This window comes from Lithobates pipiens, unplaced genomic scaffold (genome assembly GCF_037356315.1).
Source record: "Lithobates pipiens isolate NorthernLeopardFrog02 unplaced genomic scaffold, aLitPip1_a1.2 Scaffold_22, whole genome shotgun sequence".
In the NCBI taxonomy this organism is placed as follows: domain Eukaryota; kingdom Metazoa; phylum Chordata; class Amphibia; order Anura; family Ranidae; genus Lithobates; species Lithobates pipiens.
In genome coordinates this window covers 350,398,157-350,416,305 of record NW_027507784.1, presented here as the reverse complement: position 1 = coordinate 350,416,305, position 18,149 = coordinate 350,398,157, and the positions used below count along the sequence as shown (strand labels likewise).

General features: G+C 51.7%; 1 protein-coding gene across 1 annotated transcript in view; it reads right to left on the bottom strand.

The window, feature by feature from the left end:
* Nucleotides 1–4,194: 4,194 nt before the first annotated feature.
* LOC143925764 (solute carrier family 35 member F5-like) overlaps nucleotides 4,195–18,149 on the bottom strand; it is a 38,946-nt gene continuing 24,991 nt past the window's right edge. The window contains 3 exon segments of the mRNA XM_077450211.1: nucleotides 4,195–8,002; nucleotides 8,078–8,168; nucleotides 13,003–13,157. Of these exon segments, the coding sequence (XP_077306337.1) occupies nucleotides 8,084–8,168; nucleotides 13,003–13,157 (240 nt within the window). The 3' untranslated portion in view covers nucleotides 4,195–8,002; nucleotides 8,078–8,083.

Here is an 18,149-nt window from a genome sequence, read left to right as displayed (position 1 = left end):
CCAATGTAAGGAACATTCTTCTCACTGATCACCAATGTAAGGAACATTCTTCTCACTGATCACCAATGTAAGGAACATTCTTCTCACTGATCACCAATGTAAGGAACATTCTTCTCACTGATCCCCAATGTAAGGAACATTCTTCTCACTGATCACCAATGTAAGGAACATTCTTCTCACTGATCACCAATGTAAGGAACATTCTTCTCACCGATCACCAATGTAAGGAACATTCTTCTCACTGATCCCCAATGTAAGGAACATTCTTCCCACTGACCACCAATGTAAGGAACATTCTTCTCACTGATCACCAATGTAAGGAACATTCTTCTCACTGATCACCAATGTAAGGAACATTCTTCTCACTGATCACCAATGTAAGGAACATTCTTCTCACTGATCACCAATGTAAGGAACATTCTTCTCACCGATCACCAATGTAAGGAACATTCTTCTCACCGATCACCAATGTAAGGAACATTCTTCTCACTGATCCCCAATGTAAGGAACATTCTTCTCACTGATCCCCAATGTAAGGAACATTCTTCCCACTGACCACCAATGTAAGGAACATTCTTCTCACTGATCCCCAATGTAAGGAACATTCTTCTCACCGATCACCAATGTAAGGAACATTCTTCTCACCGATCACCAATGTAAGGAACATTCTTCTCACCGATCCCCAATGTAAGGAACATTCTTCCCACTGATCTCCAATGTAAGGAACATTCTTCCCACTGATCACCAATGTAAGGAACATTCTTCTCACTGATCACCAATGTAAGGAACATTCTTCTCACTGATCACCAATGTAAGGAACATTCTTCTCACTGACCTCCAATGTAAGGAACATTCTTCTCACTGATCCCCAATGTAAGGAACATTCTTCTCACTGATCACCAATGTAAGGAACATTCTTCTCACTGATCCCCAATGTAAGGAACATTCTTCTCACTGATCACCAATGTAAGGAACATTCTTCCCACTGATCTCCAATGTAAGGAACATTCTTCCCACTGATCACCAATGTAAGGAACATTCTTCTCACTGACCTCCAATGTAAGGAACATTCTTCTCACTGATCCCCAATGTAAGGAACATTCTTCTCACTGATCCCCAATGTAAGGAACATTCTTCTCACTGATCTCCAATGTAAGGAACATTCTTCTCACTGATCTCCAATGTAAGGAACATTCTTCTCACTGATCACCAATGTAAGGAACATTCTTCTCACTGATCACCAATGTAAGGAACATTCTTCTCACTGATCACCAATGTAAGGAACATTCTTCTCACTGACCCCCAATGTAAGGAACATTCTTCTCACTGATCACCAATGTAAGGAACATTCTTCTCACTGATCACCAATGTAAGGAACATTCTTCTCACTGATCACCAATGTAAGGAACATTCTTCCCACTGATCACCAATGTAAGGAACATTCTTCTCACTGATCACCAATGTAAGGAACATTCTTCTCACTGATCACCAATGTATGGAACATTCTTCTCACTGACCACCAATGTAAGGAACATTCTTCTCACTGATCACCAATGTAAGGAACGTTCTTCTCACTGATCACCAATGTAAGGAACATTCTTCTCACTGACCCCCAATGTAAGGAACGTTCTTCCCACTGATCACCAATGTAAGGAACGTTCTTCCCACTGATCACCAATGTAAGGAACATTCTTCTCACTGATCACCAATGTAAGGAACATTCTTCTCACTGATCACCAATGTAAGGAACATTCTTCTCACTGATCACCAATGTAAGGAACATTCTTCTCACTGATCACCAATGTAAGGAACATTCTTCTCACTGACCACCAGTGTAAGGAACATTCTTCTCACTGATCACCAATGTAAGGAACATTCTTCTCACTGATCACCAATGTAAGGAACATTCTTCTCACTGATCACCAGTGTAAGGAGCATTCTTCCCACTGATCACCAATGTAAGGAACATTCTTCTCACTGATCACCAATGTAAGGAACATTCTTCCCACTGATCACCAATGTAAGGAACATTCTTCTCACTGATCACCAATGTAAGGAACATTCTTCTCACTGATCACCAATGTAAGGAACATTCTTCTCACTGATCACCAATGTAAGGAACATTCTTCCCACTGATCACCAATGTAAGGAACATTCTTCTCACTGATCACCAATGTAAGGAACATTCTTCTCACTGATCACCAATGTAAGGAACATTCTTCTCACCGATCACCAATGTAAGGAACATTCTTCTCACTGATCACCAATGTAAGGAACATTCTTCTCACCGATCACCAATGTAAGGAGCATTCTTCCCACTGATCACCAATGTAAGGAACATTCTTCTCACTGATCACCAATGTAAGGAACATTCTTCCCACTGATCACCAATGTAAGGAACATTCTTCTCACTGATCACCAATGTAAGGAACATTCTTCTCACTGATCACCAATGTAAGGAACATTCTTCTCACTGATCACCAATGTAAGGAACATTCTTCTCACTGATCACCAATGTAAGGAACATTCTTCCCACTGATCACCAATGTATGGAACATTCTTCCCACTGATCACCAATGTAAGGAACATTCTTCCCACTGATCACCAATGTAAGGAACATTCTTCTCACTGATCACCAATGTAAGGAACATTCTTCTCACCGATCACCAATGTAAGGAACATTCTTCTCACTGATCACCAATGTAAGGAACATTCTTCTCACCGATCACCAATGTAAGGAGCATTCTTCCCACTGATCACCAATGTAAGGAACATTCTTCTCACTGATCACCAATGTAAGGAACATTCTTCCCACTGATCACCAATGTAAGGAACATTCTTCTCACTGATCACCAATGTAAGGAACATTCTTCTCACTGATCACCAATGTAAGGAACATTCTTCTCACTGATCACCAATGTAAGGAACATTCTTCTCACTGATCACCAATGTAAGGAACATTCTTCTCACTGATCACCAATGTAAGGAACATTCTTCTCACTGATCACCAATGTAAGGAACATTCTTCTCACTGATCACCAATGTAAGGAACATTCTTCCCACTGATCACCAATGTAAGGAACATTCTTCTCACTGATCACCAATGTAAGGAACATTCTTCTCACTGATCACCAATGTAAGGAACATTCTTCTCACTGATCACCAATGTAAGGAACATTCTTCCCACTGATCACCAATGTAAGGAACATTCTTCTCACTGATCACCAATGTAAGGAACATTCTTCTCACTGATCACCAATGTAAGGAACATTCTTCTCACCGATCACCAATGTAAGGAACATTCTTCTCACTGATCACCAATGTAAGGAACATTCTTCTCACTGATCACCAATGTAAGGAACATTCTTCTCACCGATCACCAATGTAAGGAGCATTCTTCCCACTGATCACCAATGTAAGGAACATTCTTCTCACTGATCACCAATGTAAGGAACATTCTTCCCACTGATCACCAATGTAAGGAACATTCTTCTCACTGATCACCAATGTAAGGAACATTCTTCTCACCGATCACCAATGTAAGGAACATTCTTCCCACTGATCACCAATGTAAGGAACATTCTTCTCACTGATCACCAATGTAAGGAACATTCTTCTCACTGATCACCAATGTAAGGAACATTCTTCTCACTGATCACCAATGTAAGGAACATTCTTCCCACTGATCACCAATGTAAGGAACATTCTTCTCACTGATCACCAATGTAAGGAACATTCTTCTCACCGATCACCAATGTAAGGAACATTCTTCCCACTGATCACCAATGTAAAGAAACGTACCCTATGGTGCGTTCCAATTCCGACACCACGACTCCCTACTACACCCATAACACGATATGATCCAATTCCGATATCGTGACTCCCCACTCCATCCATAACATGGTACGATCTGATTTAGACACGATACCCTACTCCACTCATAAACCGGTACGATCTGATTCCAGACACCAAGACTCCCTACTCCACCCATAACCCGGTACTATCCGATAATGTGACTCCCTACTCCATTCATAACCCGGTATGGTCTGAACCCAACACTGACTCCCCTACACCTCAGAAGAGGAGACGGACTCCACCCATAACGCAGATGGCGTTTACCCCCAGGACGGAGACCCCTCCCTCTGCCCATGGCATTCCCCAGGAACCGACTCACACATGAACGAGGAGGCCTCGTAATCTTCACAAACCATCAGATTTATTTGATACAACAATATTTTTACATAAAACACAAAATCATCCTGAGATTAGAAGGCAGCTGGCATGGCCAGTGCTGAGAGTTATGGGAGACGCAATGCTGTCTGGAAGGTTTGTAGTGTTTGTAGGAATTGGGAAGACTGTTCATATTAAGCAGCCAGAAACATCCATCAGCTCTGGGCGGAGCAAAGAGCGGTTAGCGGTCAGCTTGCCAAAGGCGAGTGTCCAGAACCCCCGTCATCAGTACGGAGAATGAAGTCGATCCCGCCAGAGGAGGCCACACAGACTTTGTATTGGGAATAATGAGATCTCGTAATTGTTACTATAAAATCCATTTGCAATTCATGGAGGGACACAGGAATTCAGAGGCTGTTGGTTATATTTCCACCTACATGAGGACTGGACACTGGAAAACAAAATCTGCAGACCAACCAAGTTTAACGCCTCCTAGGCCCAGCATGCCAAAGTTTTGTGGAAAAGCAGTATGACGATCATAGACAGATAGGTGGGACCTGCATCCCTCAAAGACGTACAAAAGATGGATCCTATTTTCTGTAGAGTCACTGAGAGGAATTCAATGACTGTTGGGATGTCCATCTGAAGGGCAACAAAACACCAACAGGCCTACATAAAGAAAAGAGTTGGGGATTGCCTGCCCCTCAAAGAGCCGCCTAAAGGCTCTTACACCCCAGGGTGGCACAAGACGAGGTCTGACCACTCACTTAGTAGAACATTCCAACAGAAGACCAGGGTGGGGCTTTCCAAATCTGAGAAAACATTTCCATGATGCCAAAAGACCCCACAGATTCAGTGGAGTGGCCCCCCGACAGGGAAGGGTGGAACGGATCCTTATATATGGAATGAGAAGTAGGTCACCATTTATAGAGAACCCCTGGAACCATTCTGCCATAAGTATCGGGGTTCCTTTTTCTACAGAAAACCCACGAGGGCTGCATGGAGATCTGTGAACATGGTAGGTTGGAAAACATGAACTGAAGAGGGGGCTGGGAGTATTACAACCAAGAAACCACCTCCTGAACCCAAGCAACCGACTGTCCAAATGTCTGCAAAGACCAACAAATGTCCCCCTACTTTGTAAATTGGGGGCACCCCCTCATGATGAAAGAGGTTTATCTGAGGGTTTAGGGGACTTGGAAGTCCAGGCTTTAAAGATGGAGGCCTGGAAGTATCAAAAGACGTTATTGGCCTCCAAGGAGGGATGAACCTTTCCATTCTGAGCTCCAGGCGGTTCTCTTGCCTTTGAGGACATTCTTAAGGAGGGTGTCCAGTACAGCTCTGAGGAGGAACGGTCCCTTGTAGGGCATATGAAGCAGATGCTTTATCCATGATGATTGGTCAGCATAACACTTAGTGGACATGAGAAGAACTCTTTAGTCAGACAGGAGGCCACCAACATCCACGTCGTACTTCAAGGCTCCAGAAGAATATGGCTACTATACAAGCTAAACTCTCTCTAAAGGCCTTAGCTCAGTCAGCTAGAGTTTGGGAAATGGAGGTCTCGGCCAGAGCAGGGGGTCAAGGTAGGGCCTCCTGCCAGAAAAGAACCTCCAATTGCAGGTCGGTCTTCCACTGGGATAATCTGTGTCTCAAGTCAAGATCCTGCCGGATCCACAGTGGGGCATCCCACCTTTTAATAAATGCCTCCTCAAATGGGACAGGGCTACTAGCCTATTTGGAAGTGCGAATAGCCTGTCAGGGGTCTTCAAGTCTCCATAAAGGACAACTGGGAAGAGCAGGTCCATGGGAAAGGTCCTAGCGGTCCTGGGAATGCTAAAGGAGCCTAGAATAGGAAAAGCACAGGTAAAAGCTGCAGACTGACCTTGGAGATCTTTAAAATGGAGTCAATAGGAGCACATAGAGCGGGAGGGGCTCTGCTGGACGCGCTGCGAGCGGGAGGGGCTCTGCTGGGCGCGCTGCGAGCGGGAGGGGCTCTGCTGGGCGCGCTGCGAGCGGGAGGGGCTCTGCTGGGCGCGCTGCGAGCGGGAGGGGCTCTGCTGGGCGCGCTGCGAGCGGGAGGGGCTCTGCTGGGCGCGCTGCGAGCGGGAGGGGCTCTGCTGGGCGCGCTGCGAGCGGGAGTGGCTCTGCCGGGCGCGCTGCCAGCGGGAGGGGCTCTGCCGGGCGCGCTGCCAGCGGGAGGGGCTCTGCCGGGCGCGCTGCCAGCGGGAGGGGCTCTGCCGGGCGCGCTGCCAGCGGGAGGGGCTCTGCCGGGCGCGCTGCCAGCGGGAGGGGCTCTGCTGGGAGTGGGCGGGGCTATACTGGGAGCGCTGGGAGTGGGCGGGGCTATACTGGGAGCGCTGTGAGTGGGCGGGGCTATACTGGGAGCGCTGCCAGCGGGAGGGGATGTACTGAGCTGGTCCACAATTTTTTGTTTGCAAAAGGTCCTGTTGGTGGCAGTATAACCCAAGTCTCGGAATTGCTGTGCCCCTTAATGAAGGGAAATTGTCTGCGGCGGCCTCGTTATTTCCCAGAAGACGATCGTTATCTTACTCCTCGTGCCATTATACTTGTTACCTTATTAGTGCAGCTCCCTCCCCCCATCCTGACATAATTCTTATTAGTGCGGCCTTCATCTCTCCGTCCTGACAACACAGAAATAATACGCCGGCCCAGAATTGCTTTATGGTGATTGAAACGCGTCAGCTGAAGATTGTTTAGTGCAAATGAGCCGGTCCCGCTGGAACAATACGATCCGGCGGAGAGGTGACTGCAGGCCAAACCGCCAACAAGATTGCAATTTGATTAGAAGTTCCACATTAACCGTTTGCAGCGAGAATCGTCCACACAGCGCTCCCTACTCCGCGGGAAATCACAGAGCAGCATGGCGAGGGGGAGGGGCTGCGGGCAGGAAACCGTGACATCTCTACACAGCGCAGAGCACATCTCTACACAGCGCAGAGCACACGCCTCCGTTCACACAGCGCAGAGCACACGCCTCCGTTCACACAGCGCAGAGCACACGCCTCCGTTCACACAGCGCAGAGCACACGCCTCCGTTCACACAGCGCAGAGCACACTGCACACACCTCCAGTCACACAGCGCAGAGCACACTGCACACACCTCCAGTCACACAGCGCAGAGCACACTGCACACACCTCCAGTCACACAGCGCAGAGCACACTGCACACACCTCCAGTCACACAGCGCAGAGCACACTGCACACACCTCCAGTCACACAGCGCAGAGCACACTGCACACACCTCCAGTCACACAGCGCAGAGCACACCGCGCACACCTCCATTCATGGAACAGTCACCTACACAGGATGGTGCACATGGCACACCACCATCCATCGTCAGACTGGTCATGGAACGGTCACGCACACATAGCATGATGCACACACAGACATACAAGGAGATTGGACAGGACACAGGTTGGGGGGATGGGTGTCACAATGTTCTGGCTCAGTACGGAGGAGGTCCGATTCGGACAGGTTTCGGTTTCAGGTGGTCGGTAGTGGGCGGAGTCAGCTGGATACTCCGGCATACAGCGGGATGTGATGGTGTCCCGGATTCAGCAGCTGGCGATGGGCTCATTAAGGCAGGTGGATGGTGGGGGGTGGATGATGGGGGGTGGATGATGGATGGTGGGGGGTGGATGGTGGGGGGTGGATGGTGGGGGGTGGATGATGGGGGGGTGGATGATGGATGGTGGGGGGTGGATGATGGATGGTGGGGGGTGGATGATGGGGGGTGGATGATGGGGGTCCAGCATGAACAGTCCTGTATAAGGAATGTCCCCCAAAGATTGTCACTCCGCCAGGGAAAGCTGCAAAAGAGCAGAGACGTCATCATCATATCACCATGACAACACTAAGCCACGCCTCCAGCTGACAACACTCACCCTCCACTATGAGGGACCACCGGGGTCCTCCTCGGGGCCGATGGTGTGCAGCGGGATGAGGCTCTGCGTCTGTTCTGTGTCCTCCGATGTCCTGAGATACAAAGAAATCATGAAGCCACAGGAAGAGACACCATCAGTCTGATACAACAAGCCACCCGCCTCACACACCTACCCCTACCACACACACCTACCCCTACCACACACACGTACCACACACACACCTACCACACACACACCTACCACACACACACCCCTCTACCACACACACACCTACCCCTACCACACACACACCTACCCCTACCACACACACACCCGCCACACACACGTACCACACACACACCTACCACACACACACCTACCACACACACACCTACCCCTACCACACACACACCCGCCACACACACGTACCACACACACACCTACCACACACACACCTACCACACACACACCCGCCACACCCACACCTACCCCTACCACACACACACCTACCTACCCCTACCACACACACACCTACCTACCCCTACCACACACACACCTACCCCTACCACACACACACCTACCTACCCCTACCACACACACACCTACCCCTACCACACACACACCTACCCCTACCACACACACACCTACCTACCCCTACCACACACACACCTACCTACCCCTACCACACACACACCTACCTACCCCTACCACACACACACCTACCTACCCCTACCACACACACACCTACCTACCCCTACCACACACACACCTACCCCTACCACACACACCTACCCCTACCACACACACGTACCACACACACACCTACCCCTAACACACACACACACCTACCCCTACCACACACACCTACCCCTACCACACACACACCCGCCACACACACACCTACCCCTACCACACACACACACACACCTACCCCTACCACACACACACACACACCTACCCCTACCACACACACCTACCACACACACACCTACCCCTACCACACCCACACCTACCCCTACCACACCTACCCCTACCACACCCACACCTACCCCTACCACACCCACACCTACCCCTACCACACCCACACCTACCCCTACCACACACACACCCGCCACACACACGTACCACACCCACCTACCACACCCACCCCTACCACACACACCTACCACACACACACCTACCCCTACCACACCCACCCCTACCACACACACCTACCCCTACCACACACACACCCGCCACACACACGTACCACACACACACACACACCCGCCACACACACACACCTACCCCTACCACACACACCTACCACACACACACCTACCCCTACCACACACACACCCGCCACACACACGTACCACACACACACACACACCCGCCACACACACACCTACCCCTACCACACACACACACACCCGCCACACACACACCTACCCCTACCACACACACACACACCTACCACACACACCTACCTACCACACACACACCTACCTACCACACACACACCTACCCCTACCACACACACACACCCGCCACACACACGTACCACACACACACACACACACGCCACACACACACCTACCCCTACCACACACACACACACACCTACCCCTACCACACACACCTACCACACACACACACACCTACCCCTACCACACACACACACACACCTACCCCTACCACACCCACACCTACCCCTACCACACACACACCTACCCCTACCACACACACACCCGCCACACACACGTACCACACCCACCTACACACCCACCCCTACCACACACACACCTACCCCTACCACACCACCCCTACCACACACACCTACCCCTACCACACACACACCCGCCACACACACACACACACCCGCCACACACACACCTACCCCTACCACACACACACACACACCTACCTACCACACACACACCTACCCCTACCACACACACACACACACCTACCTACCACACACACCTACCCCTACCACACACACACCCGCCACACACACACACACACCCGCCACACACACACCTACCCCTACCACACACACACACACACCTACCTACCACACACACACCTACCCCTACCACACACACACACACACCTACCTACCACACACACACCTACCCCTACCACACACACACCCGCCACACACACGTACCCGCCACACACACGTACCCGCCACACACACACCTACCCCTACCACACACACACACACCTACCACACACACCTACCTACCACACACACACCTACCCCTACCACACACACACCTACCCCTACCACACACACACCTACCCCTACCACACACACACCCGCCACACACACGTACCACACCCACCTACCACACCCACCCCTACCACACACACCTACCACACACACAACTACCCCTACCACACACACACCTACCCCTACCACACACACACCTACCCCTACCACACACACCTACCCCTACCACACCTACCCCTACCACACACACACCTACCACACCCACCCCTACCACACACACACCTACCACACCCACCCCTACCACACACACACCTACCCCTACCACACACACACCTACCCCTACCACACACACACCTACCCCTACCACACACACACCTACCACACACACACCTACCACACACACACCTACCCCTACCACACACACACACCCGACACACACGTACCACACCCACCTACCACACCCACCCCTACCACACACACACCTACCACACCCACCCCTACCACACACACACCTACCTACCACACACACCTACCACACCCACCCCTACCACACACACACCTACCCCTACCACACACACACCTACCCCTACCACACACACACCTACCTACCACACCCACCTACCTACCACACCCACACCTACCCCTACCACACACACCTACCTACCACACACACCTACCACACCCACCCTACCACACACACACCTACCTACCACACACACCTACCTACCACACACACCTACCTACCACACCCACACCTACCCCTACCACACACACCTACCTACCACACACACACCTACCCCTACCACACACACACCTACCCTACCACACACACACCCGCCACACACACGTACCACACCCACCTACCACACCCACCCCTACCACACACACCTACCACACACACACCTACCCCTACCACACCCACACCTACCACACCCACCCCTACCACACACACACAACTACCCCTACCACACACACACCTACCCCTACCACACACACACCTACCCCTACCACACACACCTACCCCTACCACACCTACCCCTACCACACACACACCTACCACACCCACCCCTACCACACACACACCTACCCCTACCACACACACCTACCTACCACACCCACACCTACCCCTACCACACACACCTACCACACACACCTACCTACCACACACACCTACCCCTACCACACACACCTACCTACCACACACCTACCTACCACACACACCTACCACACACACCTACCTACCACACACACCTACCACACACACACACCTACCCCTACCACACACACCTACCACACACACCTACCACACACCCCTACCACACACACCTACCACACACACCTACCTACCACACACCTACCCCTACCACACACACCTACCACACACACCTACCTACCACACACACCTACCACACACACACACCTACCCCTACCACACACACCTACCACACACACCTACCCCTACCACACACCCCTACCACACACACACCTACCCCTACCACACACACCTACCACACACACCTACCTACCACACACACCTACCTACCACACACACCTACCCCTACCACACACACCTACCCCTACCACACACACCTACCCCTACCACACACACCTACCACACACCTACCTACCACACACACCTACCACACACACCTACCACACACACACACCTACCCCTACCACACACACCTACCTACCACACACACCTACCTACCACACACACCTACCTACCACACACACCTACCACACACACACCTACCCCTACCACACACACACCTACCCCTACCACACACACACCTACCCCTACCACACACACACCTACCACACACACCTACCCCTACCACACACACCTACCCCTACCACACACACCTACCTACCACACACACCTACCTACCACACACACCTACCCCTACCACACACACCTACCACACACACCTACCTACCACACACACCCCTACCACACACACCCCTACCACACACACACACACACACACCTACCACACACACACACACACACCTACCACACACACACACACCTACCTACCACACACACCTACCTACCACACACACCTACCCCTACCACACACACCTACCACACACACCTACCACACACACCTACCACACACACCTACCACACACACCTACCACACACACACCTACCCCTACCACACACCCCTACCAACCACACACACACACACCTACCACACACACACACACACACACACACACACACCTACCACACACACACACACCTACCACACACACACACACCTACCCCTACCACACACACCTACCCCTACCACACACACCTACCACACACACCTACCACACACACACACCTACCCCTACCACACACACCTACCACACACACCTACCTACCACACACACCTACCCCTACCACACACACCTACCCCTACCACACACACCTACCCCTACCACACACACCTACCACACACACACCTACCCCTACCACACACACCTACCTACCCCACACACACACACCTACCACACACACACACCTACCACACACACACACCTACCACACACACACACCTACCACACCCACACACCTACCACACCCACACACACACACCTACCACACCCACACACACACACCTACCACACCCACACCCACCACACACACACCTCTACCCCACACACACACACCTCTACCCCACACACACACACCTCTACCCCACACACACACACACACACACACACACACACCTACCTTACTGGCCGATGCTTCCGACATACAAAGGCAAAGATCCTCCGCATGCCCACCATGACTGGATCCCAGTTGTTATAATGGCAGAGCAACGTCACAATAAAGAAGGAGATGAAGACAGGGAGAGCGCCGGCAAAGAAAACCCAGGAGAAGCTCACCTGCAACAAGACAGACCACGGCTGAAATACTACGACCACGGACAGACCACGCCTGAAATACTATGACCACGGACAGACCACGGCTGAAATACTACGACCACGGACAGACCACGGCTGAAATACTATGACCACGGACAGACCACGGCTGAAATACTACGACCACGGACAGACCACGGCTGAAATACTACAACCAGGATCTCCTCTGGAGAGTTAGGACTGCAGATAATATTGGGGTCCCTGGTCATGGCCTCTGCAGTTTACACATGTGACTGGAGCCACTTTGGGTGGGGGGTTTGTGGAACCCATCTCACCTTAGAAAGCTCTTGAAACCCATTTCCAGCTCCCCCGGCCCCTCCTATGTCTAAGTCACCCTGTGTCTATTAGGGGCACAGGGTGACCGAGAACCCCAGTGGGGTCTGCACTAACCAGACTCACCGTACAACCACCCCGGACTCTTTGTGTTACCCCCGTTATCCCGGGTTCTATGTGTGTGGTTTGTGTTACCCCCGTTATTCCGGGTTCTATGTGTGTGGTTTGTGTTACCCCCGTTATCCCGGGTTCTATGTGTGTGGTTTGTGATACCCCGTTATTCCGGGTTCTATGTGTGGTTTGTGTTACCCCCGTTATCCCGGGTTCTATGTGTGTGGTTTGTGTTACCCCCGTTATCCCGGGTTCTATGTGTGTGGTTTGTGTTACCCCCGTTATCCCGGGTTCTATGTGTGTGGTTTGTGTTACCCCCGTTATCCCGGGTTCTATGTGTGTGGTTTGTGTTACCCCCGTTATCCCGGGTTCTATGTGTGTGGTTTGTGTTACCCCCGTTATCCCGGGTTCTATGTGTGTGGTTTGTGTTACCCCCATTATCCCGGGTTCTAGATGTGTGGTTTGTGTTACCCCCGTTATCCCGGGTTCTATGTGTGTGGTTTGTGTTACCCCCGTTATTCCGGGTTCTATGTGTGTGGTTTGTGTTACCCCCGTTATCCCGGGTTCTAGATGCGTGGTTTGCGTTACCCCCGTTATTCCGGGTTCTATGTGTGTGGTTTGTGTTACCCCCGTTATCCCGGGTTCTAGATGCGTGGTTTGCGTTACCCCCGTTATTCCGGGTTCTATGTGTGTGGTTTGTGTTACCCCCGTTATCCCGGGTTCTAGATGCGTGGTTTGCGTTACCCCCGTTATTCCGGGTTCTAGATGCGTGGTTTGTGTTACCCCCGTTATCCCGGGTTCTATGTGTGTGGTTTGTGTTACCCCCGTTATCCCGGGTTCTAGATGTGTGGTTTGTGTTACCCCCGTTATCCCGGGTTCTATGTGTGTGGTTTGTGTTACCCCCGTTATCCCGGGTTCTATGTGTGTGGTTTGTGTTACCCCGTTATTCCGGGTTCTATGTGTGGTTTGTGTTACCCCCGTTATCCCGGGTTCTATGTGTGTGGTTTGTGTTACCCCCGTTATCCCGGGTTCTATGTGTGTGGTTTGTGTTACCCCCGTTATCCCGGGTTCTATGTGTGTGGTTTGTGTTACCCCCGTTATCCCGGGTTCTAGATGTGTGGTTTGTGTTACCCCCGTTATCCCGGGTTCTATGTGTGTGGTTTGTGTTACCCCCGTTATTCCGGGTTCTATGTGTGTGGTTTGTGTTACCCCCGTTATCCCGGGTTCTAGATGCGTGGTTTGCGTTACCCCCGTTATTCCGGGTTCTATGTGTGTGGTTTGTGTTACCCCCGTTATCCCGGGTTCTAGATGCGTGGTTTGCGTTACCCCCGTTATTCCGGGTTCTATGTGTGTGGTTTGTGTTACCCCCGTTATCCCGGGTTCTAGATGCGTGGTTTGCGTTACCCCCGTTATTCCGGGTTCTAGATGCGTGGTTTGTGTTACCCCCGTTATCCCGGGTTCTATGTGTGTGGTTTGTGTTACCCCCGTTATCCCGGATTCTATGTGTGTGGTTTGTGTTACCCCCGTTATCCCGGGTTCTATGTGTGTGGTTTGTGTTACCCCCGTTATCCCGGGTTCTAGATGCGTGGTTTGTGTTACCCCCGTTATCCCGGGTTCTATGTGTGTGGTTTGTGTTACCCCCGTTATCCCGGGTTCTAGATGCGTGGTTTGTGTTACCCCCGTTATCCCGGGTTCTATGTGTGTGGTTTGTGTTGATGGAATGAAGGGATCTTTCACTTTGGACAGTAATATTTCTGAACAATATCCCTCCAGAATATATGAAGATAAATAATTCCACCTTTCCGACTGCTGGAATATTGTAGGAGTCTCATAGTCCATTGCTAGATAGTGTGAGGTGGGGTGGGGGTGGGGGTGGGGGTGCCATGTGATGGTGAAGTGCCTGTATCCCATTGGTCTATCGTTTCTGTCTGCCTTGGGAGCAAAGTATTATGGGATGTCTATGTGGATTAGCTGGTGGGGGAGGGGGGGGGGATTTCTCCTGCAGCCCCTCCTCTCTGTGTAGAGGTCACTTCCAGCTCTAATAGGTCTCCCGAGGTGAGGAGTAACAGACGTCAGATAAAGCTGTGGTGTGAAAGGTATATATGGGTGTCCAGAACGGGGTGGGCGGGACTTCCTCAGATGGGGAATCTGAAAGGAACTACAAGAAAATCAGACATGGAAGGCGCGGCACCTAGTGCGTTACCAGAGATCATTCAATAAGAAGAAATCTTTATATAAAAGAGGGTACTATAAAAACTGTGCATGGGCAGGCACAGAACACGGGGTACAGCCAACGCGTTTCGGGGGCGCACCCCTTTCCTCAGAGCTAGGCCCAATGCCTTGTTACTGAATGTAGTTTACCCCGCCCTGTGTCCTTATGTAAAGAAGGGGGGATTGCCCCCCTGAGTGTAGATCTCTTTGTACCGGTGTTTGAATAAACAGTCGTCTATTTCTTACCCCCCTATACCGACGTCTGGACAAGTGACTGGGTGGCTAAGGGACCCTGGATTGTGCTGGTACCAGCAAGGGAAGAGTATACGGCGGACATACTCCTCTAGAGTGCGGGGTCCATCACAACATATATATATTTGCAAATGTGTGCAAACTAAAGCCCCCGTGTGTAACGTGAACCGTCAGATGGACAATTGGGGTTTGCTGCCGGCTGGCTGGTAAGTGAGCTGGGAATTGTTCTTTGTTGATGTTTGGTGGGAACCGCTAATGACCCGGAACACACCACCCGACAAACAGAACACCGGGGGGCATCAGGAACAACCATACCATACTGGAGAATCCCCTAATAACACTGACCGAGGGAGGGGAGCATTATGTCAGAGGTCCCGGGGGGGGGGGGGGGGGGGGTATGTTGGATCACATCAGAGGTCGGGGGGGATGGGTTTCTATCACATCAGAGGTCTCGGGGGGGGGGGGGGGGGGGGGGGGGTTAGATCACATCAGAGGTCCGGGTGGGAGGGGGGGATCTCCCATCACCAACAGAGAGGGCTAATCCACCCAGAGGGGAGACACCTGACTGAGGGTCTAAAACATACAAACACGTCTGCCCCCCTCCCCCGATCACAGAGGAACGCAGGAGAAGAGGAGAGGTTTAGGCCTTATGTACCAACACCGGCCGGGATCTTCACCGCTTCATTCAGTATAATCATGACAGCGAGACTCCGCCTACTTCCGGGCCCTACACAACGATATACATACATGATATTCCCAAAAGTATTGGGACACCTGCCTTTACATGAACTTTAATTACCCCCCCCCAGTCTTAGTCCGGAGGGTTCAATATTGAGTTGGCCCTTTGCAGCTATAACAGGTTCACCTCTTCTGGAAAGGCCGTCCACAAGGTTTAGGAGGGTGTCTATGGGAATGTTTGACCATTCTTCCAGAAGCACTTTTGTGAGTTCAGGCACTGATGTTGGATGAGAAGTCCTACCTCGCAGTCTCCGCTCTAATTCATCCTAAAGGTGTTCTATGGGGTTGAGGTCAGGACTCTGTGCAGGCCAGTCAAGTTCCTTCACCCCAAACTCGCTCATCCATGTCTTTATGGACCTTGCTTTGTGCGCTGGTCCAAATCATTTAATGGCGGGGGGCTTATGGTGAAGGAGGGGGAGTGGGGGAGGGAGGATTATGGAGTGGGGGGGAGGGAGGATTATGGAGTGGGGGGAGGGAGGGAGGATTATGGAGTGGGGGGGAGGGAGGATTATGGAGTGGGGGGATTATGGAGTGGGGGGAGGGGGGATTATGGAGTGGGGGAGGGGGGATTATGGAGTGGGGGAGGGAGGATTATGGAGTGGGGGAGGGAGGATTATGGAGTGGGGGGATTATGGAGTGGGGGGAGGGGGGATTATGGAGTGGGGGTAGGGGGATTATGGAGTGGGGGTAGGGGGGATTATGGAGTGGGGGTAGGGGGGATTATGGAGTGGGGGGAGGGAGGATTATGGAGTGGGGGAGGGAGGATTATGGAGTGGGGGGAGGGAGGATTATGGAGTGGGGGGAGGGAGGATTATGGAGTGGGGGGGAGGGAGGATTATGGAGTGGGGGGAGGGGGGATTATGGAGTGGGGGAGGGGGGATTATGGAGTGGGGGTAGGGGGGATTATGGAGTGGGGGTAGGGGGGATTATGGAGTGGGGGGGAGGGAGGATTATGGTGTCAGAGGGGGGATTATGGAGTGGGGGGAGGGGGGATTATGGTGTGGGGGAAGGGAGGATTATGGAGTGGGGGAGGGGGATTATGGTGTCAGAGGGGGGATTATGGAGTGGGGGAGGGGGGATTATGGTGGGGGGGTTACTTTTCAGAGGTTGGGCTTGGCCTCTTAGTTCCAGTGAAGGGAACTCTTAAGGCGTCAGCATACCAAGACATTTTGGACAATTTCATGCTCCCAACTTTGTGGGAACAGTTTGGGGACGGCCTCTTCCTGTTCCAACATGATTGCTCACCAGCGCACAAAGCAAGGTCCATAAAGACATGGATGAGCGAGTTTGGGGTGGAGGTACTTGACTGGCCTGCACAGAGTCCTGACCTCAACCCCATAGAAGACTTTTAGGATGAATTAGAGCGGAGAC